The 23,478-nt window shown below is 49.2% G+C and overlaps 1 protein-coding gene across 1 annotated transcript in view; it reads right to left on the bottom strand.

Annotated features, from left to right (window-relative positions):
* The window catches only part of LOC135550031 (microtubule-actin cross-linking factor 1-like), a 264,531-nt gene that overhangs the window by 83,912 nt on the left and 157,141 nt on the right, over positions 1-23,478 (bottom strand). The window contains 22 exon segments of the mRNA XM_064980467.1: positions 245-409; positions 1,149-1,382; positions 1,690-1,839; positions 2,836-3,132; positions 3,293-3,445; positions 3,547-3,762; positions 3,853-4,008; positions 4,146-11,021; positions 13,481-13,616; positions 13,762-13,853; positions 14,005-14,115; positions 14,250-14,348; positions 14,449-14,556; positions 14,912-14,995; positions 15,259-15,418; positions 16,371-16,564; positions 16,755-16,893; positions 17,568-17,746; positions 17,929-18,095; positions 20,407-20,590; positions 21,325-21,451; positions 21,596-21,750. Of these exon segments, the coding sequence (XP_064836539.1) occupies positions 245-409; positions 1,149-1,382; positions 1,690-1,839; positions 2,836-3,132; positions 3,293-3,445; positions 3,547-3,762; positions 3,853-4,008; positions 4,146-11,021; positions 13,481-13,616; positions 13,762-13,853; positions 14,005-14,115; positions 14,250-14,348; positions 14,449-14,556; positions 14,912-14,995; positions 15,259-15,418; positions 16,371-16,564; positions 16,755-16,893; positions 17,568-17,746; positions 17,929-18,095; positions 20,407-20,590; positions 21,325-21,451; positions 21,596-21,750 (10,182 nt within the window).

The following is a 23,478-nucleotide window of genomic DNA, read 5'->3' as shown; positions in this document are numbered from 1 at the left end:
TTAAAGATCAAAGATCATAATGGGTCAGAGAGAGCCAAAAGGTAGGGCTCATCTCACATAGTCTGGAAAGGAGATGAGAGGAAGGATGCAAGTTGACTGTCATTCAATAACCTCTGCCAAGCACCTAAAAAGGCGGTTTTAATACCCTTTTCTGAAAGCATTACGTTTCATAGTGCATTTAATTGTATACCACAACATAAACAAATGTCCCTTTTGTAAATAAGCAGCAAGGAGAATGTCTGACCTGGAGCATGTCACTGTGCGATTGTAGTCTTCCCTCTGGCGAGGAGGGGTGGTCTGTAACAGTCATGTCAGTTCCTATTCTCCCAGGCTGGTTCAGGGAGGAGAGCTCCTCCAGCAGCGAGTCGATCTGACACCAGGTCTCCTGCAGCTCCTCTACTGCCTTCGCCTATAGGGGAAAAAAATAGAGGGGAAACGTGATCAAACAGCACAGATCGCGGTGAGTGTATATTTCCACCAATGAAAGTGCAGTCAGGGAAAGAAAGGCCCTTCACCATAATTGACACAGAAAAGGAAAGAGCTTTTCCTCTGGTTTAATTGCCAGCAGCATTCCACCCTGCATACCACTGCTGGCTTGCTTCTGAAGCTAAGCAGGGTTGGTCCTGGTCAGTTCCTGGATGGGAGACCAGGTGCTGCTGGAAGTGGTGTTGGAGGGCCAGTAGGAGGCACACTTTCCTCTGGTCTAAAAAAATATCCCAATGCCCCAGACATTGCCCTGTGTAGGGTGAGGTCTTTCGGATGGGACGTTAAACGGGTGTCCTGACTCTCTGAGGTCATGAAAGATCCCATGGCACTTATCGTAAGAGTAGGGGTGATGACCCCGGTGTCCTGGCTAAATTCCCAATCTGGCCCTCAATCCAACACGGTCACCTAATAATCCCCAGTTTACAATTGGCTCATTAATCCCCTGTAACTATTCCTCAGGTCGTTACTGCAAATGAGAATGTGTTCTCAGTCAACTTACCTGGTAAAATAACGGATAAAATAAAAACACTGTAGCTATTTCCATAGTAATTTTTCACTACTCAAAACAGTATCCATAAAGATTTGGACCTTGGTTCCTTATAGACGGCAATAATAAAATCTACGTGCTGTGTTAGACAGCAGCGCTGCTACTTTAGGCTTACCCGCTGTGTGTTCTGTTGGACGGTGGTGCTGATGGCCGTGTCCAGCTGGGCCAGGGAGGAGTCGGCCGTGTCGGTTAGGGCACTGTACTGCTCCTTCATACGGGACAGCGCCCCCTGGAGGTTGGCCCTGTCCTCTGGACTCAGACTGTCACCGTGCTCCGCCAGGAACTCCTCCACCGAGCGGATGGTCTCCGCCACGCCCTCGCCTCTGGTCAGCAGGTCCTTCTGTACTTCCTGGGGGAGGGGGAGAGAGAGAGACAGAGAGGGGGGGGGGGTCAGATATAGAGAGGTTACAGGTAGTGTGGCATATTCCCCTGGAGCAGGCCATACAAAATTGCATGTGAAGAGAAAGGAAATACATGCAGTGTTAAGACGCTCCTACAGTTCGAACGCAGCCGAGCTCCTATAACTGTAGGGTCCTCAAAGAGACCCAGCAAGGTCAGAACCGGGCGACATTAGAAGTCTGGGAGCAACTAAAACAACACAGGTGTTATCTCCTTTCTTCAGCCAAGGATGTGATAAACACAGCGTTTCCCCTCACCTTTAGCTCGCTCTGTTTCTGCTGCAGCACATTCACGTCACCCGACTCTGCTCCCGCTCTTTGATTGGCCAGCACGCTGGCAGCTCCAGCCAACCACATTGTAAGGCCTTCCAATCTCTGTGAGCACTCTGCTTTGTGCTGCTGCACCACCTGGAGAGCCACGGACGACGGTAGACAGAGAAAAATGTAGGCAGAGAGAGAGAGTGAGAAAAGTAATATTGCACGTTTTGCTAATGAACAGTGGTCAGTCCACGACGTTGAATCAGACCATAATTGTCATTTTCCAGTCAGCTGAGCAGGAACACACAAAAAGCAGATCTTTTTACATTTCTCTTCAACACCCATTCACACTTCCATTATGTGCAACGCTTGCCTGTTTCTAAACCCTTTAAAATGTCATTTATATGTCACACTTTGCCAGACGTCGAGCATGATGTGTCCAGAATTCACACAGACAGCCAGACAGCTCGATAGATACGGACACAGCATCATCAACAGGTTAGTCGAGCCAAAACAACAACGATAACACAAAGACAATCAAACAAACGGTGTCCTCGTTTGCCCCTTTGTTCCTTCCTCCCCATGTCATACAACAGGGGAGAAGAGGACAAAAGGAAAGCCTTCAAGCCACAGCAAGGCTTCTCGGATTTAAAAACTCTCTAGCCTTTTCCGTGGCGGCGCAAGCGTATTTCCTTCTGTGGCAAATCTGGAAGAGCAAGGCAGACATGTTAATTCACACAGGTGTTATACAGGGACACATGCAGAGGAGCAAACACACATTGGGCATAGAAGCTTGTGGTGAGAGTAGTAATACCGGTCCATATACGGTGTCTTAGCCTTCGCAGCAGCAGCGGTTGTTTGCTAATGTGATGTAAGTGATCAATTTAGACACAAATGTGGTAAATAATAATTATTTTTGAAGTTGGCATATTTGCTTTGATGGACATGATTAATAGTATGGGATAAGGGTTAGCCAGATACAGAAAGTGATAGAAAGTGAGAATTGAAACAATGATAGCATGACCACAATCGTTATATGGTAAAGTATGTTATTACGGATGATTGAATGTATTGAAAATGTATATGTTAAACATGCATTCCAGAACTCCAAATGGGATTGCGCAACATAGCCAGCGGTTTGCAAACCTCTCTCTCCCTTGCACTCTGTCTTTCTCTTTCTCTCTCCTTCTCTTCCTCTTCTTTTTCTTTGTGCCTGCGCTGCCTCTCCTCCTCCCTCTCTCTCTGGGCGGCGAGGGTGTCGATCTTGGCGTGGGCTTGGCCAGCGGCTCGGTGGAAGCCCCTCTGCAGCTGTTGGAGCTGCCCAAGGAGGTGCCTGCTCTGTTCTGGAGCCAGGTCCTGAGCCCGCTCCGAGATGAACACCTGGATGTCAAAGGCAAGCGCGTTGACGTCATTGGAGCGCGCCGAGAGAGACGACTGCAACTCCTGAGGAAGGGAGATAGAAAGGAGAGATGATGATCTGAGGACGAGCTGAAAATGAAGCAACGTGACGGCTGAATCCGAACTAGGTTGTTAATTGCACACTGAAAGTGCACAAGAAGAGGGTAACGAGATCAAACTTGAAGTGTGGCGTGAGAGCGGCAACCTTGCATAGCTGGAGCTGTTGTGTGCACTGAGGAGGAGTCTCGCCCTGAGTTTGCCCATCCATTCCTGTCATTTGTGCCTCAGTCTCCTTCAGCCAGGAGAGAAGATCCTCTACTCGCCCTCCAAGTGACCTCTGTTCCCCAGTCACTGCCTCCTGAGAGAGAGAAACAAACAGCACTGTTTAGCAAAAGGTGCAATAGTGGATTAAACACCAAAAACACACAGATCTCATCTTTCAATCCACTGTCCCATTACCTTATGTGCCTCTCTGTGTGCGCGCAGCCCCTGCAGGATGCTTTCTGAAACCCCTCTGGCAGCCTCGTAACCTCGAGCTAAGCTTCGCCCATCCTTTTCCAAGGCCAATAGTAGCTGAGGTGGTACTTCCTGTGGGCGGGGCTCCAGCAGCTGCCCAGCAGCATCCACTTCCTTTTTGACCTGGGATTCTAAATCCCAAAGTTCTAGATCCAAGGTCTGAGATAAAAGGTTGGTCAATTTTGAAACCTAAGATTTCCATTGTGGTAACATCATAGATCATACATTTGCAGGTACTAAATCTCTTACCTCTGTCTGTTTGATGATGTCATCAAGGGCAATGAGGCTGCGACCAATCGACTGTTGCTGCTGCTGCTTGAGGCGAACCTCGATGTGTCTCACCATAGAGAGCAGAGCCACAATTTGCTGGTCATGTTCCAGGAATTCCTGGCGGAGCAACGAGGACTGATGGAAAGGGAATGTCAGATAAGCATCAGTCTGAATGGCATTCGACAGCTTGTTACTGGGTTACACAATACAGATAATGTATGATCAAGTAGAGACAATTTGCTTTTCACCTACTAAATGCATCAATTGCTTACCTTTCCTGTCTTAGCTGGGCTCTTCTCTTTCCTTATCTCCAATTCTTGGATTTCTCCATCCTCCTCCTCCTCCCAGCTCTCAGTTGTATCAGATTCGGGCACCTCTGTTGTATCAGATTCAACCATCTCATTTGCATCAGACTGTGGGCTCTCGTCAGACCAGGACTGTCCTGATTCTGTGGACTCCTCAAGGGAGTGTTCCTCAATACACTCAGTTTCACTGTCAAGTTTCTGCTCCTGTTGTTCTTGCTGCTGTTTCTTCTTCTTCTTCTTCTTCCCTTTGCCAGTAGTTTTTGCTGGCTGGGCAGCAGGTGCCAAAGATGCCTCCTCAGGTGTACTAATTCTTAGTTGTTCAATGTCCTTGCCAGGAAGATCAGTTTGTTTGCTCAGAGACCTGTCCTCCTCAGTATCTTTCTCCAGATGTGCATCCATTTCCTCTGTGGTCTTAGCAGTCTGGGTACCTGGAGCCACAGAGGCCTTGACCAGATGGGCACCTGACATGGATACAAGGGCTTCAGGAGAGGCATCCACAACGCCAATAACACAATGGGTGTCTAGGTGGACATCCTTCTCAGGTGTACCAATCCTAAATTGTTCAATATCCTTGCCATGTGGGTCAATTTCTCTCCTCAAAGAAATATCCTCCTTAGTTTTCTCCTCAAGATGTGCATTGATTTGGTACGATGCAGCGGTGTGGGTTGATCTTTGTTGATTGGCGTCAACTCCACTAAGACTCTTGGTAGAGGCAGCCATTTTGTTCAGCTCCTCTGATTTACTGTCATGCTGCTCCTCAAGCTTCTGCTCATCCCCAAAGACGGAGCTCTCAAGATCCGCCGGTATGGATTTCACTTCAGAATCTGCTCTATTGTGGATGGATGGCTTCTCCTCTGTCGCAGGGTCAACTTTTTCTACCACTCTGTGCATCTTAGACTTTCTGTTCTTCTGATTTTTCTTTCTCGGCATCATCTCTTTAAGCTGGTCTGTTTGAGATGGTAGAACCGTCTCCTCTTTCTCCCCTTCTCTAGCCTGATCTGGTAGAACGTTCTCATCTTTCTCTCCTTCTTTAGCCTGGTCTGGTAGAACTTTCTCCCCTTCTCTAGCCTGGTCTGGTATAACTTTCTCCTCTTTCTCTCCTTCTCTAGCCTGGTCTGGTATAACTTTCTGCTCTTTCTCTCCTTCTCTAGCATGGTCTGGTAGAACTTCCTCCTCTTTCTCTCCTTCTCTAGCCTGGTCTGGTAGAACTTTCTCCTCTCTCTCTCCTTCTTTAGCCTGGTCTGGTAGAACTTTCTCCCCTTCTCTAGCCTGGTCTGGTAGAACTTTCTCCTCTTTCTCTCCTTCTTTAGCCTGGTCTGGTAGAACTTTCTCCTCTTTCTCTCCTTCTTTAGCCTGGTCTGGTAGAACTTTCTCCCCTTCTCTAGCCTGGTCTGGTAGAACTCTCTCCTCTTTCTCTCCTTCTTTAGCCTGGTCTAGTAAAACTTTCTCCTCTTTCATTCCTCCTTTAACCTGGTATGGCAGAGCTTTTTCCACTTCCTCTGCTGCTACAGGAATCATAGAATGGTGAGGCAGAACTTTCTCTCTTTCTCCTTCCTTCTTGTCAATTCCTTTACTCTCTTCTGGTGAAACCTCAGGACTCCCGACAGTCTTAACTTCCTCTACAGATGTCACCAAACTCTCCTTCTTCCCCACTCCCTGACGCAGTGCCTCTAGCTCATCTGCAGCTTGCTTCTCACTAACACCTCGCCCAAACACCTTCCTCAGGATACTCTCTTTTGCCTTCCGTAAAAGGGCTTCTTTGTCATTTGCTGCCCGGGGGGTTTTCTGAGTGAATTCCACCGCTTTTCTATCCTTATCCTCCTGTTGTCCAGTCTGTTGAGAAACCGTCTTCTCCCCATCTGAATCACTCTTTCCCACAATGTGCTCGCCTTCCCGCGTTTGCTCATCCTTAGAAATTCTATTATGAATGGATACTCTATCATGGATGGACGATCGCTCATCTGCCACAGATTCAACCTTTTCTGCTACTATGGTTATCTTAGACTTTTTGTCTAAGCTGTCGAGAACACCCTTCGTTACTGTCACTTCAGAACCTGCTTTATCACAGATAGATGGTATCTCCTCTGTCACAGGTTCAACCTTCTCTGTTGCCATAGGTATCTTAGACGTTTTGTTCTTCTCCACCCGTCTTTGGTCGGTGAAGACCTTATACTCTGTACCATCTCTCTCTACCTCAAGAGCATCTTCTGTAACTCCAAGCGGAACAGCAGAAGCTTCCCTTACTTTGCCAATATCTTCTGGATCTCCAAACCTCTCAACAGTCTGTGCCTTGGCACTTTCAAGTGCAGATTGAACATCTTGCACAAGGGACTCCTCTTTCTCATGTGGGGTAACATAACCTCTGGTGGACTCAACACCCTTTTCCTTAGATGGTACATTCTGGTCTTTGTTTTCCATTTTCTGAATATCAGCTTCTTCTGAGGGTCTTTGCTCAATGTCAACCTCCCCTTTTCCTTTCTTCTTATTCCTCCTCTTCTTTTTGCTCTTACCTTCAGCCTCCTTAGAAGGGGGTGATGCATGTCCAAGATCATCACGCTCTGTGACCTCAATCTTTGTGTCCCGCTCAACCTCCATTCTACCTTGCTCCACCACACTCTCAGTGCCGTCTTCGACCACATTTGTCTTCCCTTCAGCTCTCTCAACCAGTGTAGAAATATCTATGCTGCCCTGCTGATCCCTACCTTCTCTGCCAATGGCCCCAGTCGAGTCCATCCGTGGTTCTATGCCCATAGCAGACCGCCCCTGCTGCAAGACTGAATTACTTTCACCCACAGGTCTAGACCCCTTTTTGATATAATTTTCTGGTGGTCGAACAGTAACATCTTGCGGAGTCGCCATCTCCTGAAGGGCCTGCTGAACCCTTTTCTCCGCATTGATTGCAAACTGAGCCAACAAATTGATTGACTGGTCTGACTCGATGTCAAATGACTTCCCGGCTATTGAGACCTCTCCATCTTCCATCTCTTCTTCAATGTGTACAGAGCCATGGTGTTGCAGATCTTCTGACTGCTTGAACATTCCAGTTTCTAGAGTCTTTACAATGTCCTCTGTGATCATCAAAGGATTATACCCCTTTTCTGACTCTTCTGGATGTGGGGATAGAGAAAAAACTTCAGCGCTTTCAACAATTATTTTGGTTTGGCTGTCTGGACTGGATATTGATAATGTGACTGCAGGACTATAGGTCCCATCTGAAGAGGCAATGGGTGTTGAACTATCCTCATTGTCACGTTCTACTTCCGTGGAGCCCAAGTTGCCCTGGAGTTCTGCAGCCATTTCTCTGGATATGAGCCCATATTTGACAGCTTTTTTCAGGTTAGAGACTCTCTGCCCCGTGGAAGGGTCAAACAAGCCCCCTTTCAGAAGCTGGTTGGTGGCAATGAGCCTGGCCATGTGTTCTCCCACCAGCCCTTTCTTAGAGGCTTTAGGCAGAGGGAGCCTAGCTCCATTGGAAATATCAATAATCCCTCCAGTGTCTGCCTGGCTTTGCAACATTCTGAGCGCTGGGACCGGATCAACTTGTTGAGATGCAATTGCTTCAGCTAAATTCAGGATTTCACCTGTTTGCTTATCCTGGATTCCCTTGAAAGGCTTCACTTCCAAGAAGCGCTTTCCACTCTTAATGTCAATCTTGCCTTGGTTTACAAGGTCTGAGTAAGGCACAATTTGGGCACTTTGTGGATCCAACAAACCTTGTGTTACACCTGGAGAAACCATTGCTTTCTTGGCAGTGCTCTCATCGAGCAGACCATCGGAGACAGCCTCTGTCAATGTAAGTCTACAATTTAAATCAGGGTCCAAAATGGCACCTGTGGATGCCTGGAGGAGGGCAGCATCTGGGTTTGAAGAGAGGGCGACTTCCCCCTGACATGCTCTCTCTAACTCCCCCAGTTCTGGGGCAATGGCACGGTCTATCAGACCTCGCAGCAAAGCATCAGCAACTGACAGTCTAACTCCAGAGTTGTGGTGCACGATGCCACCCTCTGCCACTTGCTGGGACAAAGCTTGATAGACTTCCTCCTGCCCAAGCAAACCTCTTTCAAGGGCCAGCTTTAGGGGAACAGGTGACTTCGTTTTGGGATCGACAACCCCATCCATTTGCAGCTGCAACGTTGCTTTGGTTTGCGCTGAATCTGGGTCTGAGTATTTTCCACGGTATGACTTCTCCAACGCAACTAGCTTTTCTCTTTGGTCCTCCTCTATCAGCCCAAGGTTGGCTGCCAGGGTAACAGACACTTTCTTATCCCTTCGCAGGTCAACCACTCCCCCTGAGACCACCTGGGCCTCCAGGAGCCGAGCAGCTGTGTTGGAGTCTATCAGGCCTGCCTGAGCAGCATCCTTCAGGGTACAGATCTTCCCCTTCTCTACATCCACTACCCCTGCTAGGGTTTTCTCTGATTTCAGCACACTCCACATCAGGTCTTCGTCAAGCAGACCCTCCTGCATCACATCCTCCATGCTCAGAGATTCGCATGCGTTGACATCCAGGAAACCTCCGAAAAGTCCTGCCTTGGCCATCAGCTTGACTGCAGTGTGTCCAGGGAGGACCCCCTGAGCCACGGCTTCATCTGGGAGAAGCCGCTGCCCTCCTTCCATCAGTAGACCCCCTTGGTGAAGCTCTGAGGTCAACCTTTCCAGCTCAACATCCTCCTCACTCTTCACTGCTGCTGCCTCTAAACTCATAACTTGGGGTGGGGTCTTCACTGTGACCCTCTGAGGATCCTTCATAGTATGTTTAACTCCAACACTCACAGGCATGCTGTCATTTTCATTAGTCTCTGATGGTGGAATAGGGTTGGCATGAGATTGGGTTGGCATCAGAGTCTCTGCCTCGGTCTTAAATGGTGCTGAGTACATTTCTGAGGCTCCTACAAGTGTGCCGCCAATGTCTTCCATGATTGAGTCCGTATCCTTTGTCTTTTTGTGACCTCTATCTCTTGCTCCCTCTGATTCAATCTCTACCAGCCCCTCTTCATACGAGCCTGTAATTAATTGCTTTTCTGGTAGTCCAGCTGAGGGCAGGACACTTTCAAAAATAACAATTTCATCCTTGTCACCTTTTACTTCTCTATGTACACCTCCATCTACCTTCTCACTTATTCTCATGGTTGAGTAAACATCTGCCTGTCCCATCTCCTGAACTCCAGTTTGCTTAGCCTGCAATATCATGTCAGATGTACCATCCCATCCTTGACTATCAGCTTCTTCTACCATCTTTCTGGAGGAAATACATTTTTCAGACGAGCTGAATTTTGCACTCTTTTCCTGGACCTCTCCGATTTCCCTTGCCTGCTGATTATCCGCCAAACTTACAATTGGCACTACTTCCATAAACTCCTGTCTCTGTGAAGTCAAACTCAACCCTGACACCACCACTCCAGGTATATGATCCACATTTATCAGACCAGTAGCAACCTTGACAAGTTCCACCAGCTCAGGCTCGAGCAGCACTAAGCGCTGGCCAGAATGTGCATCTATATAACTGTGGGTCATTAAATGGAAAAGCAGGTGGTGATGTGCCTGTTCCTCAGGGGCCATCTCCTCCAGAAATGAGGGGAAACATGTGTGCTCTGAGGAAGAGGCAGGTGGTGAGGAGGGAGGGGATGACCCAGTGGAGCCCCAGCTTAGGCGATTTAGATTTGGGGAGCCTGACTGGTTCATGTTGTGAAGCACATCTGGGATCTGAATCTCTTTCAGAATCTCAGCCACTTTGGGTTCAAGGACCTCCTTAGCCTGATTCAGGGACACGACCTTGGGGGTTTCAGGAAGGTACAGGGCACCTATCGTGTGGCGTTGTCTCAGGATGTTCAGAGCCAGCTCTCCCGAGATGACCCCTTGTTGTAGAGCCTCTGCAATGGGCAGCAGCTCCCCTGACTCAGGCCAGAGCATCCCCATAAAAGCCCAGAGGGACTCGAGCACCAGCAGGGCCAGATGAGGTGAGAGCAGGTCCCTCTGGATGGCTTCCTCCAACCCGAGGCGCTCCCCACTTACAGGGTCTAGTATCCCACCACTCTGCAGCTGGCGGGTCAGCATGGCACAGGCCAGTTCCTGGTCCATCAGATTGTGACGCACAGCCTCATCCACAGTCAGGTGGCGTCCCGTACGGGGATCAGCAATCCCACCAGCAAATAGCTGGGCCTCCAGCAATCTCACCGTAACTTGCCTGTCAATCAGATTCTCTTGGACAGCACGGAAAATCCCAACCTTCCTGCCGGAAGCGAGGCAGACGGTGCCTCCTGGCTGCTGTTTGACTGGCAGCAGATACAAGCCGGTGTCATCGCTGAGGACACAGCGCTGCTGCAGTTCGGACAGATTCAGCTTTTCTGCTGTGTTAGGGTCAACGAGCTCCCGCCGATTGACCCGTGACCTGAGCTTGGTGTAGACCCTTGGGCTCAGCAGGCCCATCTCTCCAGCACAATCCAGGGTCAGTCTTCTTCCTCCCAACTCCCTCAGGCCTCCTGTGTTCATCTGCAGCTCCAGGATACGCAGCCCCAACTCCTCTCTGATAAGGCCCTCCTCCATGGCTGCAGCCACTGGAAGGAGCTGGCCCTCCAGTTGTTCTGTCTGGTCGACAAGATGCAAGGCACTCTCCAGCTCTGCTAGGGATTGGCTGATGAGACTATCAATCAGGCCACAGTTGAAGCCCTCTTCCAGTGATAGGCTCACAGGGGAGACAGGCTGAAATAACCCACCCATGGTGAGCTGGGCCTCCAATAAGACATGGCAGGTGTCCTGATCAATGAGGCCACGCTGAGCAGCTTGGAAGACTGGGACAGTTTCCATGGTGCCCAGGTCAATAACTCCGCCAATGGCAGCTTGGCTCTGTGAAGAGAAACAAAGTAAGTGAATATTTGAACTTACTTAACAGTCTGATGAGTATTTTGCTGAGGAACCCATAGCCCGTAAGTATCCACCAAAAAAAAACAACCTTTACCAAAGAGTCATAATAATTATTTTGACATAATTACGGTGATAAAAGCATATTTCAATAGATACAATACGATATAATATTAAACTAGTTCCCCCCCCCCTCCCCTTTTCTCCCTAATTTCATGGTATCCAATTGGTAGTTAGTCTTGTCCCATTGCTGCAACTCCCCTACGGACTCGGGAGAGGCAAAGGTCAGGAGCTTCTTGACACTGCTTGCGGTAGCCAGCCGCACCAATGTACAGCTGACGACCGAAGTCAGCGTGCAGCGTGCATGTGCCAGGCCACCACAAGGAGTCGCTAGAGTGGGATGGGACAAGGACTTTCCTGACCGGCCAACCCAATTGTGCAGCGCCTCATAGGTCTCCCGGTCGAGGCTGGCTGCGAAACAACCTGGGATCGAACCCGGGTCTGTAGTGACGCCTTTAGCACTGCGATGCAGTGTCTTAGACCGGCAATCTTTTGCACCCACTTTTCTCTTTCAGCATGGCACAAGAACACTTACCTCTGTTCTACAAAGCACTATGCATGGCTACATAGAGAACAGAAATGCAGAGAACCAATATACCAGGAAACCTCCATAAGGGAGGTAAAAACAAACAGCAAAGGAAGGAGAGAAAGACTGATCAAAGAGAAGATAAAGCTAGAAAAAGGCAGGTCAGATTGGAAGCAACGGTAAGAGAAAGCGAGCACTACTTACCGTACGGGGCTGGCCCGTGATGCGCAAACACTAACAGGCCGAGGGCTCGGCAGATTGAAGAGCGACAGGTGAGAAGCTTGGCGTTAGGATTCTGCATGCCATCTACCTGAGGCGCTGCCTGGATGGCCCTGACTCGCCTGACTGACACTCCATTTCAATCCACTCGCTATACTGTAACCTCCATAGGTTCTGGACCATTCTCTAGCTATGGCACAATTTACTTTGGACTACGGTTAATTGAAATGGATTTTCTCAAATCTGACTGACATTGAATCCACAATGGACTGATTCTTTGCTCACTGGCTAAGTGGCAGAATACAACTTAACTTAAACAGAGATAATAGGACTTTGCCTAACTACAGTCCCTTAACTACAGTCCCTTAACTACAGTCCCTTAACTACAGTCCCTCTTATCCTTTGCTGAGAGCTGGATGTCCTTGATTCTCTTCTGGCAGCTGTTAGTGATTTTGAAGCAAAATGCTGATTATTTCACACATATTAATGCATTAGACGGCACAAACATATACACACACACACACACACACTGTGATCTGGACACATCATGCTCAAATGGTGACGTGGGGGTTTGCGTAGCTGGCCTCTGGTGCTCACACGAAGCCGACACTGGCAGTTAGACATTCTTCTCTGACAAGTGATTTGATGCAACGTGTGTACATTCTTCCTGAGTGTATAGAACTACCCAGAAAACCACACACACACACCATTAATAAAATACACACTCGTGGGTGGGAAGGTACGCGCGCACACACACCAACACCAACACACTCACTCTCATACATTATATATCACTGATACACTCACATACCATCACATTTGGATGGATGTATATAGGGGGGGGGGGGACATGACAGCGTGGTTGGATTTCGACTACGTGAACGAGTATGCGCAACGCGTTTACGAAGAGTAATGGGCTTTTGTAGGTTCATGGATGAATAGCAAGGTCGCATACAGAACATGGTGCGGGGACAGTAAATGACCATTGTAATTTAGGGTCACACCTATTGTCTACGAATGAGTGCTCAGAGGTGATGTGGAGCATATGGACGGGTGACTATCTCGTGACCATGAAGGCGGGCGTTGAGGGCACTCCTCCTATCAAAAAGCTACTATAGCTAAATGGTAGCATGACTTCTTTGGCTCTACGACTGCTACACCAATAGGGGGCCATAGACTAGCCATTATGCAGATGTATTCGATGATAGTGGTGATGACAAGTCACATGATTGCAAGCGGGTTGTCGAGTGCAAGTGAGGGGGGGGGGGGGCTCACTCCATGCAATTACATTAAATGTTTGTTAAAGCAAACCAAGTCTATGAGTCGACAAAATTCATTATGGGGGATGATGGTGGTGGTGGTGGTGATGATGATGATGGGTGTCAAATAAATGCACACGGGGTGACGGGCGACACACAACATGCGACACACTCTCGCTTGCACACAAACACGGCTCGTGAGCCTATTCCATTTCAGAATCTCAAATTCACAAAAAGGCAGACAGACATTGCCAGTGAGCAACACACTTGAACAGCAACGTCGTAAGCTCGCATTGGCAACTCGCTAGTGAGTTTATGGTTGTAGCCGCAACCTCCCTTCTCCTCCCTCTTTCCGGGCACCCTCCCTCCATCGGCTCTACCTTTCTCTGCTCCTCTTTGGCCTGCTCTTGCTCCAGCTGTTGCAGTCGGGCGGTGGAACGGTCACACAGCTGGCTGTAGGTGGCCGTCAGCTCATCCAGCTGGGAGGTCACCTGGACACGTTCCTCTGGGGACAACCTAGAGGACAAACATTCCTATCAGTTTGAACTTGTATGTGTGTGTGTGTGGTGTGTGGATAAAGGTGAGATGTTAACGAGCGAGTGTACAGTAGTCGTGTGTTTATACAGTGGTATGCATGTGCGTAGGAGAAATCTGAACTTACTTGCTGGCCTGTTTAGACATCAGGAAGACTTGGGTGTTCCTGATAGCCTGAGTCACCTCCTCCTTCTTAGCCGCTAACTGCTCACCGACAGCCTAGAAACACAACTCAAATGATTAAAACAAGGTGATAGAAAAAGAACACCGGTATATTCATTTGATAGGCTAAGAGAGCGTGCTACAAGACAGACCAGCGGATGAATACAATCCAATAAGATACTAGATGCATTTAATAATATTTCTGGACCTGCTGCGCCGCGATGGATGACTCGGCAGAGGTGCCCTGGAGGCCCTTGACCCAGCCCAGCAGCTCTGACACCTGGCCCACCCTCTGCTGCCTCTCCTCCTCCACCTCTTTCTGTGGGGGGGCGATACGGGGACATGTCATCATGATAGAAATGTATTGGCAGGGTACAGACAACAAATCCCAGGAACACAGAGGAAGGTTGACGAAACCAAAAAACAGAGAGCGAACGAAAGAGCGAGACATACCTCTTCCTCCTCGAGTCTCCTCAGTGCATCGCTGATGTACTTGACGTGTTGCGTCGTCAAGGTAACCAGGGCTGTGTAGCGTGTGCGCAAGTCCATGAACTGGAATGGCAAAGAAATGTTTCTGCTCTTGGCTTCACACACAGACATTGACACATATTTGTCTGTAAATACATTGCGCCGATCGTCTCCCTCTCCTTACCTCCTGCGTGATGGCGTCTGATGAAGAGTGCATCCTCCTCCTCTTAACAGTGGATTTCTGGGTCGACTCCACAAAGGCTTTGAATGTCATCAGTTGTAGCTCGTAGTCCTGATGGACAAATATGGATACATGTAACGTTGTGACAATGAACTGATAAAATATATAGTTTTATGTTTTATTGGTATAGGACATTTTGTGTGGAAATTGGGTATGCAATCAATCAATCAATCATTCAATCAATCATATGTATTTATAATCCAGTAACCCCGTAGCCCACCTCAATTCAAAATGTATGACTTGCGAAAAACACCTAGCATGAATTATCATATTTTTGGACATCAAATGAAAACGTTCGTAAAACAATATGTGGAGACTAACAGTGAAATGTTTACTTAGTGGTCCTTTTCCAATCATCCAAAAACGTGTCTTTACATTACAATGGCAAAGTGCTGTGGTACTGTACCTTGACAGAGGTGCAGTACTGTTTGGAGTGGGTTTGGCACTCGTCTAGTTTGGTCTGGTTCTTTTCGATCTCGGCTACTAATGCCTGAGGAGGGGAATCAGGCCCATGAGAAAAGACGTCATTTACAAAAGTCACTCAATCGCAGTCAGATCATTCCATTCGTTTCAATAGCCATTAGTCTCAATAGCCTATTTAAAACAAAGCTATCGTTCATCTCTCTTTCTTTCAATGAACCTTTCTCTATGGCTGGGTCAATATCTATCTGCTGTGTAGTCCTTCTCTCTCTTTCTGTCGGTCTCCTTGGATCTGTCTTCCTGCCTCGATCGGTCTCCATCCATCCCTCTCACCGTTTGTTCTGCCAGTTGTTCAGACAGGACTCTGCTGTCAGTCTGTCCAGGCTGGGTGTTCTCCTGTCTCTCAGTGGTCTCCTCTATCCAGTGGATCAGAGCAGAGTGTTCGTCTCTGTACTGCTGCAGGACTGAGCCCAGGGCCTTTAGCTCGGCTCGCCTGGAACAACGAGGAGGAAATCCACGCACACAAACACACCACAACATTCAATAAAGTACCCAATCAGTGATATGGGTCTATGCCATGGTTCCCCAACTGGCGGACCGCGGGTGGTATAATTTGGCCGCCCATGTTTTCGGAGCTAAAATAAATAAATACAAATATATTTTTTGTTGTTGAATTTTCATTGTTGGACATAAAATACCATAAAAACAACAGCAATTTTTTGGAAATCTGTTCCCAAGCATAATAGAGAGACTGTATAATAGTGAAGGTATAATCATTATAATTGATTGGATTTATGTAGCACTACTCTACCGAGGTACTCAAAGCACTTTACATAGTAGGGTGAAACTCACCTCACCGACCACCAACGTGTAGCACCCACCTCAGTGATGCACGCAGACCATTTTTGTGGCAGAACTCACAACACACAGCAGCTATCAGTTGGAGAGGTGAGGAGTGATATATGCCAATTAAGAATGAGGGGGGATGATTAGGTGGCCATGATGGAATGTGGCCAGATTGGGAATTTAGCCATGACACCGTGGGTGAACACCCCTACTCTTACAATAAGCGCCGTGGGATTTTGAATGACCACAGAGAGTCAGGACAGCCATTTTAACAATGTTCTCAAATGTAATCACGGTTTGAAATGACGATGTTTTAGTCTGTTTGGGCTTGTTGTGGTCAATTTGCAGTCAAATGGTTTTTTATTACGTTCCGGACCCCCGACCACCCGCTCAAGAAAGAATGGTCTTTGCGCGTCTCTATTTCACATTTGACCAGAACGGTGGTTTTCCAAATCTGTCCCCATCTCAAGGACATACTGTATTCATTTAAGTGTAAACCTACAGTACAAACACCGAGTAAGGCTTAAGTTTAACATAAGACTTCCATAAAAATGAGATGACTAACAGTGACTCCAACCATCCATCCGTCCACCACTCACCGTGTGTCCATCTGTCTCTTGACTCCGGCCCACCTCCCGGTGAGCTGGGCGGATTTCTCCTGGTAGCGCTCCAGCTCCGGGCTGCGGTCTGGGTGGAGCCTGTTCAGCTGAGTCCCCGCCTCTCGGGCCTTCTGCACCACCGACTGCAGGGAGCTCAACACCCCCTCCTGGTCCTCAAGCTCCGACTGCCACGTCTGGAGGGAGGGGGGCAGAGAATCAGCACGCGGACACACTCTAACAAACAAATCCTAATCTTGATCCATGCAACGCCTACGGGGCCATCAATAACTTTTTCATGCATTTGTACAAACATTTGTACAGTATCTGAATTAGTGGGATATTAGTGGATAGTTTGTTCTTTCATTGTATCTGCCAGTCTCTTACCCTCAGTTGTTCCCGTAGGGCCTGGATGGCGTTGGCGTCTGCAGGGACGATGTCCTCCTCACTCAGCCTGCTCTCGTATCTCTTCACCTGGCTCTCTGCGGCCTGCAAGCTGTGGATCAGCACATCCACTGTCTTCAGCCTGGGCGAAAGGGGGAAGCACGCAATACTTTGTCAAGTATATTGGTTAAGAGACCTCTTTGGGCTAGGTGGCAGTATTCGGCAGGCGAAAACCTGAGGAAACTCCATCTGTTTTTTTGAGCTCCCAGGCCATTCATATGGGCCTATTGAATGTCCAACCAAAAAGCACCCAGATTGCAGTACCTATGGCTTCCACTGGATGTCAGTCTTTATAAAATGTGTTTTTCGAAAAATCAACAAGTAGTTGTAGTTTTTCGAAGTTGTCCCTCGTTAGGACTCTAGTCTTGTGGCGCTCGTGAGTGAGGGTGCGCACTTTGTTATCTATCTCCGGTATTGAACATACTACATTCCATTTTAAATGTGATTGTTTATTTACATATTAGGGTACCTGAGGATTGATGAGGGGGGGCGCTGTCCTCAGACAATCAAATGCTATGCTTTCGCCGTAAAGCCTATTGTAAATCGGACAAAGCTGTTCGATTACCAATATTCCAAGCTAAAGAATGATGTATGACACTTGTATTTTCATGAATGTTTAATATTAGTATTTTTGTATTTTGAATTTCGCGCTCTGCAATATCACCGGATGTTGTCGTAGTGGAACTCTAGCGGAACACCTAACCCAAAGAGGTTTTAAGAGAGAGTACTTTGAGTGTGTGTGTTTGGCCTACGTACTTGCGCAGGTAGACAGAGGAGAGGTTGTGTAGTCTGTCGATCTTCTCCACAGCCAGGTTGAGTTCAGAGCGCAGCACGGGAACAGTGGAGGAGGTGGGCTTCTCCTCAAAGAAACTCACACAGCGACGCGACACCTCGCCAAGACTGGTCCGCAGACCATCCAGGTCCGACTGCAGCTTCTGACACCGGGAATAAGGGTTAGTCTTGATTTGCATATTCATTATGTAGAAATAAGTTGAAACATGAAAAGAAATGAAAGCAACTGAATAAAGTTAGTGCTGGTACCCTTTTTGTTGGTAGATGAATAAGAGCGTGTTAAGACTCTGGTGACCAGCAGATGGTGCTGTGGCACCATACTGACCTCTTGCTCTGCAATTTGAACAGTGTTGTCGACGCTGTTGCTCGATAGGTTGCTAGGGGGCAGAGTCTGAATGCCGCACATCAGCTTTTGCTCCGCCTCCTCCAGACGCAGTTTAATGTTCTGGAGCTCTGACAGGTAGGACCGAGAGACAGACTCATCCTTCTCCACTAGATGAGAGACACAGAGAGAGACAGAGACACAGAGAGAGAGAGAGAGACACACAGAGAGAGAGACACAGAGACACAGAGAGAGAGACACAAAGACACAGAGACAGAGAGACACAAAGACACAGAGAGAGACACAAAGACACAGAGACACAGAGAGACACAGAGAGAGACACAGAGAGAGACAGAGCAGACAGAGAGAGAGAGAGAGACAGGCAGAGAGAGAGAGAGAGAGAGACAGAGCAGAGAGAGAGAGAGAGAGACAGAGAGAGAGAGAGAGAGAGAGGCAGAGAGAGAGAGAGACAGAGACAGGCAGAGCAGACAGGCAGCGAGAGAGAGAGAGACAGGCAGCGAGAGAGAGAGAGACAGGCAGCGAGAGAGAGAGACAGGCAGCGAGAGAGAGAGACAGGCAGAGAGAGAGAGAGACAGGCAGAGAGAGAGACAGGCAGAGAGAGAGGCAGAGAGAGAGAGAGACAGGCAGAGAGAGAGAGAGACAGGCAGGGAGAGAGAGAGAGAGACAGGCAGGGAGAGAGACAGAGAGAGACAGGCAGGCAGAGAGAGAGAGAGAGAGAGAGGCAGAGAGAGGCAGAGAGAGAGAGGCAGAGAGAGAGAGAGAGAGAGAGAGAGAGAGAGAGAGTGAGAGAGAGAGAGAGAGAGGCAGAGAGAGAGAGACAGGCAGAGAGGCAGAGAGAGAGAGAGAGAGAGAGAGAGAGAGAGGCAGAGAGAGCAGAGAGAGAGAGAGAGAGAGAGAGAGAGAGAGAGAGAGAGAGAGGCAGAGAGAGAGAGAGAGCAGAGAGAGAGCAGGCAGAGAGAGAGAGACAGGCAGAGAGAGCAGAGCGAGAGAGAGACAGGCAGAGAGAGAGAGAGAGAGACAGGCAGAGAGAGAGAGACAGGCAGAGAGAGAGAGAGAGACAGGCAGAGAGAGAGAGAGACAGGCAGAGAGAGAGAGAGAGACAGGCAGAGAGAGAGAGCAGCAGAGAGAGAGAGAGGCAGGCAGAGAGAGAGAGAGACAGGCAGAGAGAGAGAGAGAGACAGGCAGAGAGAGAGAGAGACAGGCAGAGAGAGAGAGAGAGACAGGCAGAGAGAGAGAGAGACAGGCAGAGAGAGAGAGAGAGACAGGCAGAGAGAGAGAGAGGCAGAGAGAGAGAGAGACAGGCAGAGAGAGAGAGAGAGACAGGCAGAGAGAGAGAGGGCAGAGAGAGAGAGAGAGAGAGAGAGAGAGAGAGAGAGAGAGAGAGAGAGAGGCAGAGAGAGGCAGAGAGAGAGCAGAGAGAGGCAGAGAGAGAGAGAGAGGGCAGAGAGAGAGAGAGAGACAGGCAGAGAGAGCAGAGAGAGAGAGAGAGAGAGAGGCAGAGAGAGAGAGACAGGCAGAGAGAGAGAGAGACAGGCAGAGAGAGAGAGGCAGAGAGAGAGGCAGAGAGAGACAGGCAGAGAGAGAGACAGGCAGAGAGAGAGAGCAGGCAGAGAGAGAGGCAGAGAGAGAGAGGCAGAGAGAGAGAGAGAGACAGGCAGAGAGAGAGAGAGAGAGAGACAGGCAGAGAGAGAGAGAGAGACAGGCAGAGAGAGAGAGAGAGACAGGCAGAGAGAGAGAGAGAGAGACAGGCAGAGAGAGAGAGAGAGAGAGGCAGAGAGAGAGAGAGAGACAGGCAGAGAGAGAGAGAGAGACAGGCAGAGAGAGAGAGAGAGAGACAGGCAGAGAGAGAGAGAGACAGACAGAGAGACAGACAGAGAGTAGATAAAGGGTAAATAGAGACAGAGAGACAGACAGAGAGAGAGGCAGAGAGTAGATAAAGGGTAAATAGAGACAGAGAGGGAGACAGACAGAGAGTAGATAAAGGGTAAATAGATACAGTGGGGAGGTAATTTCATTTCCATCCCACTTAATTGGGTCAATGCACCATCACAAAACCCTTTCATTAGAATTCCCCATGTTGCCCTCATGCCCCAAATGTGGATGAAGCCAAGACTCGAGCAATTGAGGTGATGCACTCTGTCAATCTACCTGTCCCCATGCAAAACAGAAACACATGTCTTTTTAGTGCACTATCAATAATTTGGATGAATCTCAATACTACTAAGCAAGTAAAATTAAGTAAATATGTGAGCAAAGTAAGCCAGACCCCCCCACTGCCTCCCAATTCTCCACCCTTTCTCCTGAAACGTGCACTTACCCTCGTGCATTTGAAACCAAAGGATTTGTGTCAGCATGGCCTCCAACACCTATCCTCCACTTTTAAGCACAGGAGTGAACAAGTGCACACTTCGGGGAAAAGGGTGGAGAATTGGGACTGAGACGCCATATCCGTCCATCTACCTGTCTCCATGTTGACCAGCAGGTCCTGGCAGTGTTCCTGGGCGGTATGGGCGTCTCTCTCCAGCTCGCGTCTCTCAGCGGGGTTGAAGAGGACGCTCTCTTTGCTGTCAGAGAGGAAGTCAGCCAGGTGGGCCTCCAAATGGTTCAGAGCCTGGTCCCTGGCCACAGGGGTCTGAGAACGTACCTGAGGGGGTTAGGGAGAGAAAGAGAGAGAGAGGAGAGAGAGAGAGAGAGAGAGAGAGAGGTGCACGTGAGCTAAATTAAAGAGTGGTGATTGGTTGATTTGATTCGTCCAGTCAAAAAAGCTTTTTTAGAAACGTGACAGGGACAGCACCATACAGCCAGATCCTTCTTTCCATTGTGGTCCCTAAAGTGCATGGTGCAAAAACATGTTGATATGTGTATTAATTAACACGCGTTAAGACGTTATTCATAGGCAATAGGTATGAGAAGTGGAAATGAACCTATTAGCAGATGGAGGGGAAAGAGGAAAACATGACAACAGGGGGACACTACAACATAACGCAAGTCATATGAGATATCTGCTGGAGAGAGAGAAAGCGAGAGAGGGCGAGAGAGAGAAAGCAAGAGAGGGCGAGAGAGAAAGAGAGCGAGAGAGGGTTGGGGAAAGAAAGAGAAAGAGGGCGAGGAGAGAAAGCGAGAGAGGGCGAGAGAGAGAAAGCAAGAGAGGGCGAGAGAGAAAGCAAGAGAGGGCGAGAGAGAAAGAGAGAGAGAGGTTTGGGGAAAGAAAGAGAAAGAGGGCGAGGAGAGAAAGAAAGCAAGAGTGGGCGAGAGAGAGAGAAATAGAACAATTAAGTGAGATAAATGTGGTTGAAGACAGACATGAGAGACGGACAGCAACAGGCTATTTCTGTCAAGCACAGAGACGTACGGTGACATTAAAACCGTGTGTCTAACCGTGTCCAGGCTCCAAGAGGAGACGGTCCTGATGTCTTTCTGCAGGTAGTGCCAGGAGACCACACTCTTCATGCTGACGTGTAGATTGTGCCATAGAGACATCACGTTCTGGTACAGCTGCTCCATCCTACAACACACGGAATAACACTCAATACACGGCAGGGTGATGTGGGAGAGTGTATGGGCATCCGTGTGTGTGAAAGAGTGTTTTGATCTGTTTGTGTGTGAGGACACGTTTATATGAATATGTGAACTGCGTGCGTGTGTGTACCTGCTGGCGGTGTCCATGGCCTCCTGGTTGGGCGGTGGTACGGTGAAGCAGACTGACGGCACCATGGCCTCATTCCCACTGGGGCTGATCACCTTCCATTTAGTCCTCTGAGAATTGTCCTCCAACACACACTCCTCACCTCGGCTGATGGTGATCTACGGGAGAGAGAGAGAGAGGTGGGGGGAGAGAGAGAGGTGGGGGGGGAAGAGAGAGAGAGGGTGGGGGGAGAGAGAGAGGTGGGTGGGGAGAGAGAGGTGGGTGGGGAGAGAGAGGTGGGGGGAGAGAGAGGTGGGGGGGAGAGAGAGGTGGGGGGGAGAGAGAGGTGGGGGAGAGAGAGGTGGGGAGAGAGAGGTGGGGGGGGTGGGGGGGAGAGAGAGGTGGGGGAGAGAGAGAGGTGGGGGGGGAGAGAGAGGTGGGGAGAGAGAGGGTGGGGGAGAGAGAGGGTGGGGGAGAGAGAGAGGTGGGGGAGAGAGAGAGGTGGGGGAGAGAGGTGGGGGGGGGGGGGGAGAGAGGTGGGGGAGAGAGGTGGGGGAGAGGGAGGGGAGAGAGGTGGGGGAGGGAGAGAGGTGGGGGAGGGAGAGAGGTGGGGGAGAGAGGTGGGGGAGAGAGGGTGGGGGAGAGAGGTGGGGGAGAGAGGTGGGGGAGAGAGGTGGGGGAGAGAGGTGGGGGAGAGAGGTGGGGGGGAGAGAGGTGGGGGAGAGAGGTGGGGGAGAGAGGTGGGGGAGAGAGGTGGTGGAGAGAGTGGTGGAGAGAGCGGTGGAGAGAGTGGTGGAGAGAGTGGTGGAGAGAGTGGTGGAGAGAGTGGTGGAGAGAGTGGTGGAGAGAGTGGTGGAGAGGGTGGTGGAGAGGGTGGGGGAGAGGGTGGGGGAGAGGGTGGGGGAGAGGGTGGGGGAGAGGGTGGGGGAGAGGGTGGGGGAGAGAGGGATGGGAAGGAAGACAAAAAGGGACAGATACAGATGGAGAGATGAGGAGAGGACAAGATACAGAGATGTGGATGTGAGGGGAGGATAAGAGAGATATTGGGTGAGAAGAGATGGGTGAGGAGAGATGAGGAGAGATGAGGAGAGATGAGGAGAGATGAGGAGAGACGTGTACAGTTGAGGGGGTAAAAAGATTGGGAGAGGAAGATGTATAAAGAGAAGGGGAAAGAGGGAAAACAAATGGAAAAATAAAGTTTGATGTCAACAAACAAATAACGCAAAATGGAAACGTTCATGGGTTTAATGTGGTTAGCAAAAGCCCGAACAACTGAAAAGGAAACTAGAATCACCGCGGTGCCATATTGAATTGAGCAGCCATTTAAATACCATGGAACTATAAGAGTATCCATGGGACTGAAAATGTCTACATGTGCTGCTGCCCCCCCCCCCGCACTCATTAGAAGATTTGTTGACATCTGGCCAACAAATACAGAGCGCTCGGGTAGTAAGAGATTCAACTTGGCATAGTACGGTGTGGTCCCGAAGGTCTGGCAAAATGAAGATGTCAAAAATGACTGTCTCGAGCAGCAAAGCAAGGTCTGTGCATCTAAAACAACTGTCCCCCTCTCTCACCCCACCCCCTCCTCACACACAGAACTACTGCAACGCACACGTACAGAAAAAGCTTACGACTGCGGCTAAAACAGTCTCGCTGGCTGAATAAGCTGGGATACTGTGGGTCAGTCGTGCCTTTACTTCACCCTTACCAACTGATCTGGACCTTTAGCTCACATAGGTCATACATCCAACCCAGATAAAGAGAAGAAAAAAAACTGATCCTAAATCAGTTGATAAGAGCATAGAGTAACCAGGGAGTATTCAGTGTGCAGTGTGAGAGCTGAGCGCTGAGGTGGAGGAGGAGGAGGAGGAGGAGGAGGAGGAGGAGAACGACGACATCGGCAG

Source organism: Oncorhynchus masou, chromosome 12, assembly GCF_036934945.1.
Source record: "Oncorhynchus masou masou isolate Uvic2021 chromosome 12, UVic_Omas_1.1, whole genome shotgun sequence".
Taxonomy (NCBI): Eukaryota; Metazoa; Chordata; class Actinopteri; order Salmoniformes; family Salmonidae; genus Oncorhynchus; species Oncorhynchus masou.
Note: the sequence above shows the minus strand (reverse complement) of the source record. Positions and strands in the feature narration are given on the sequence as shown.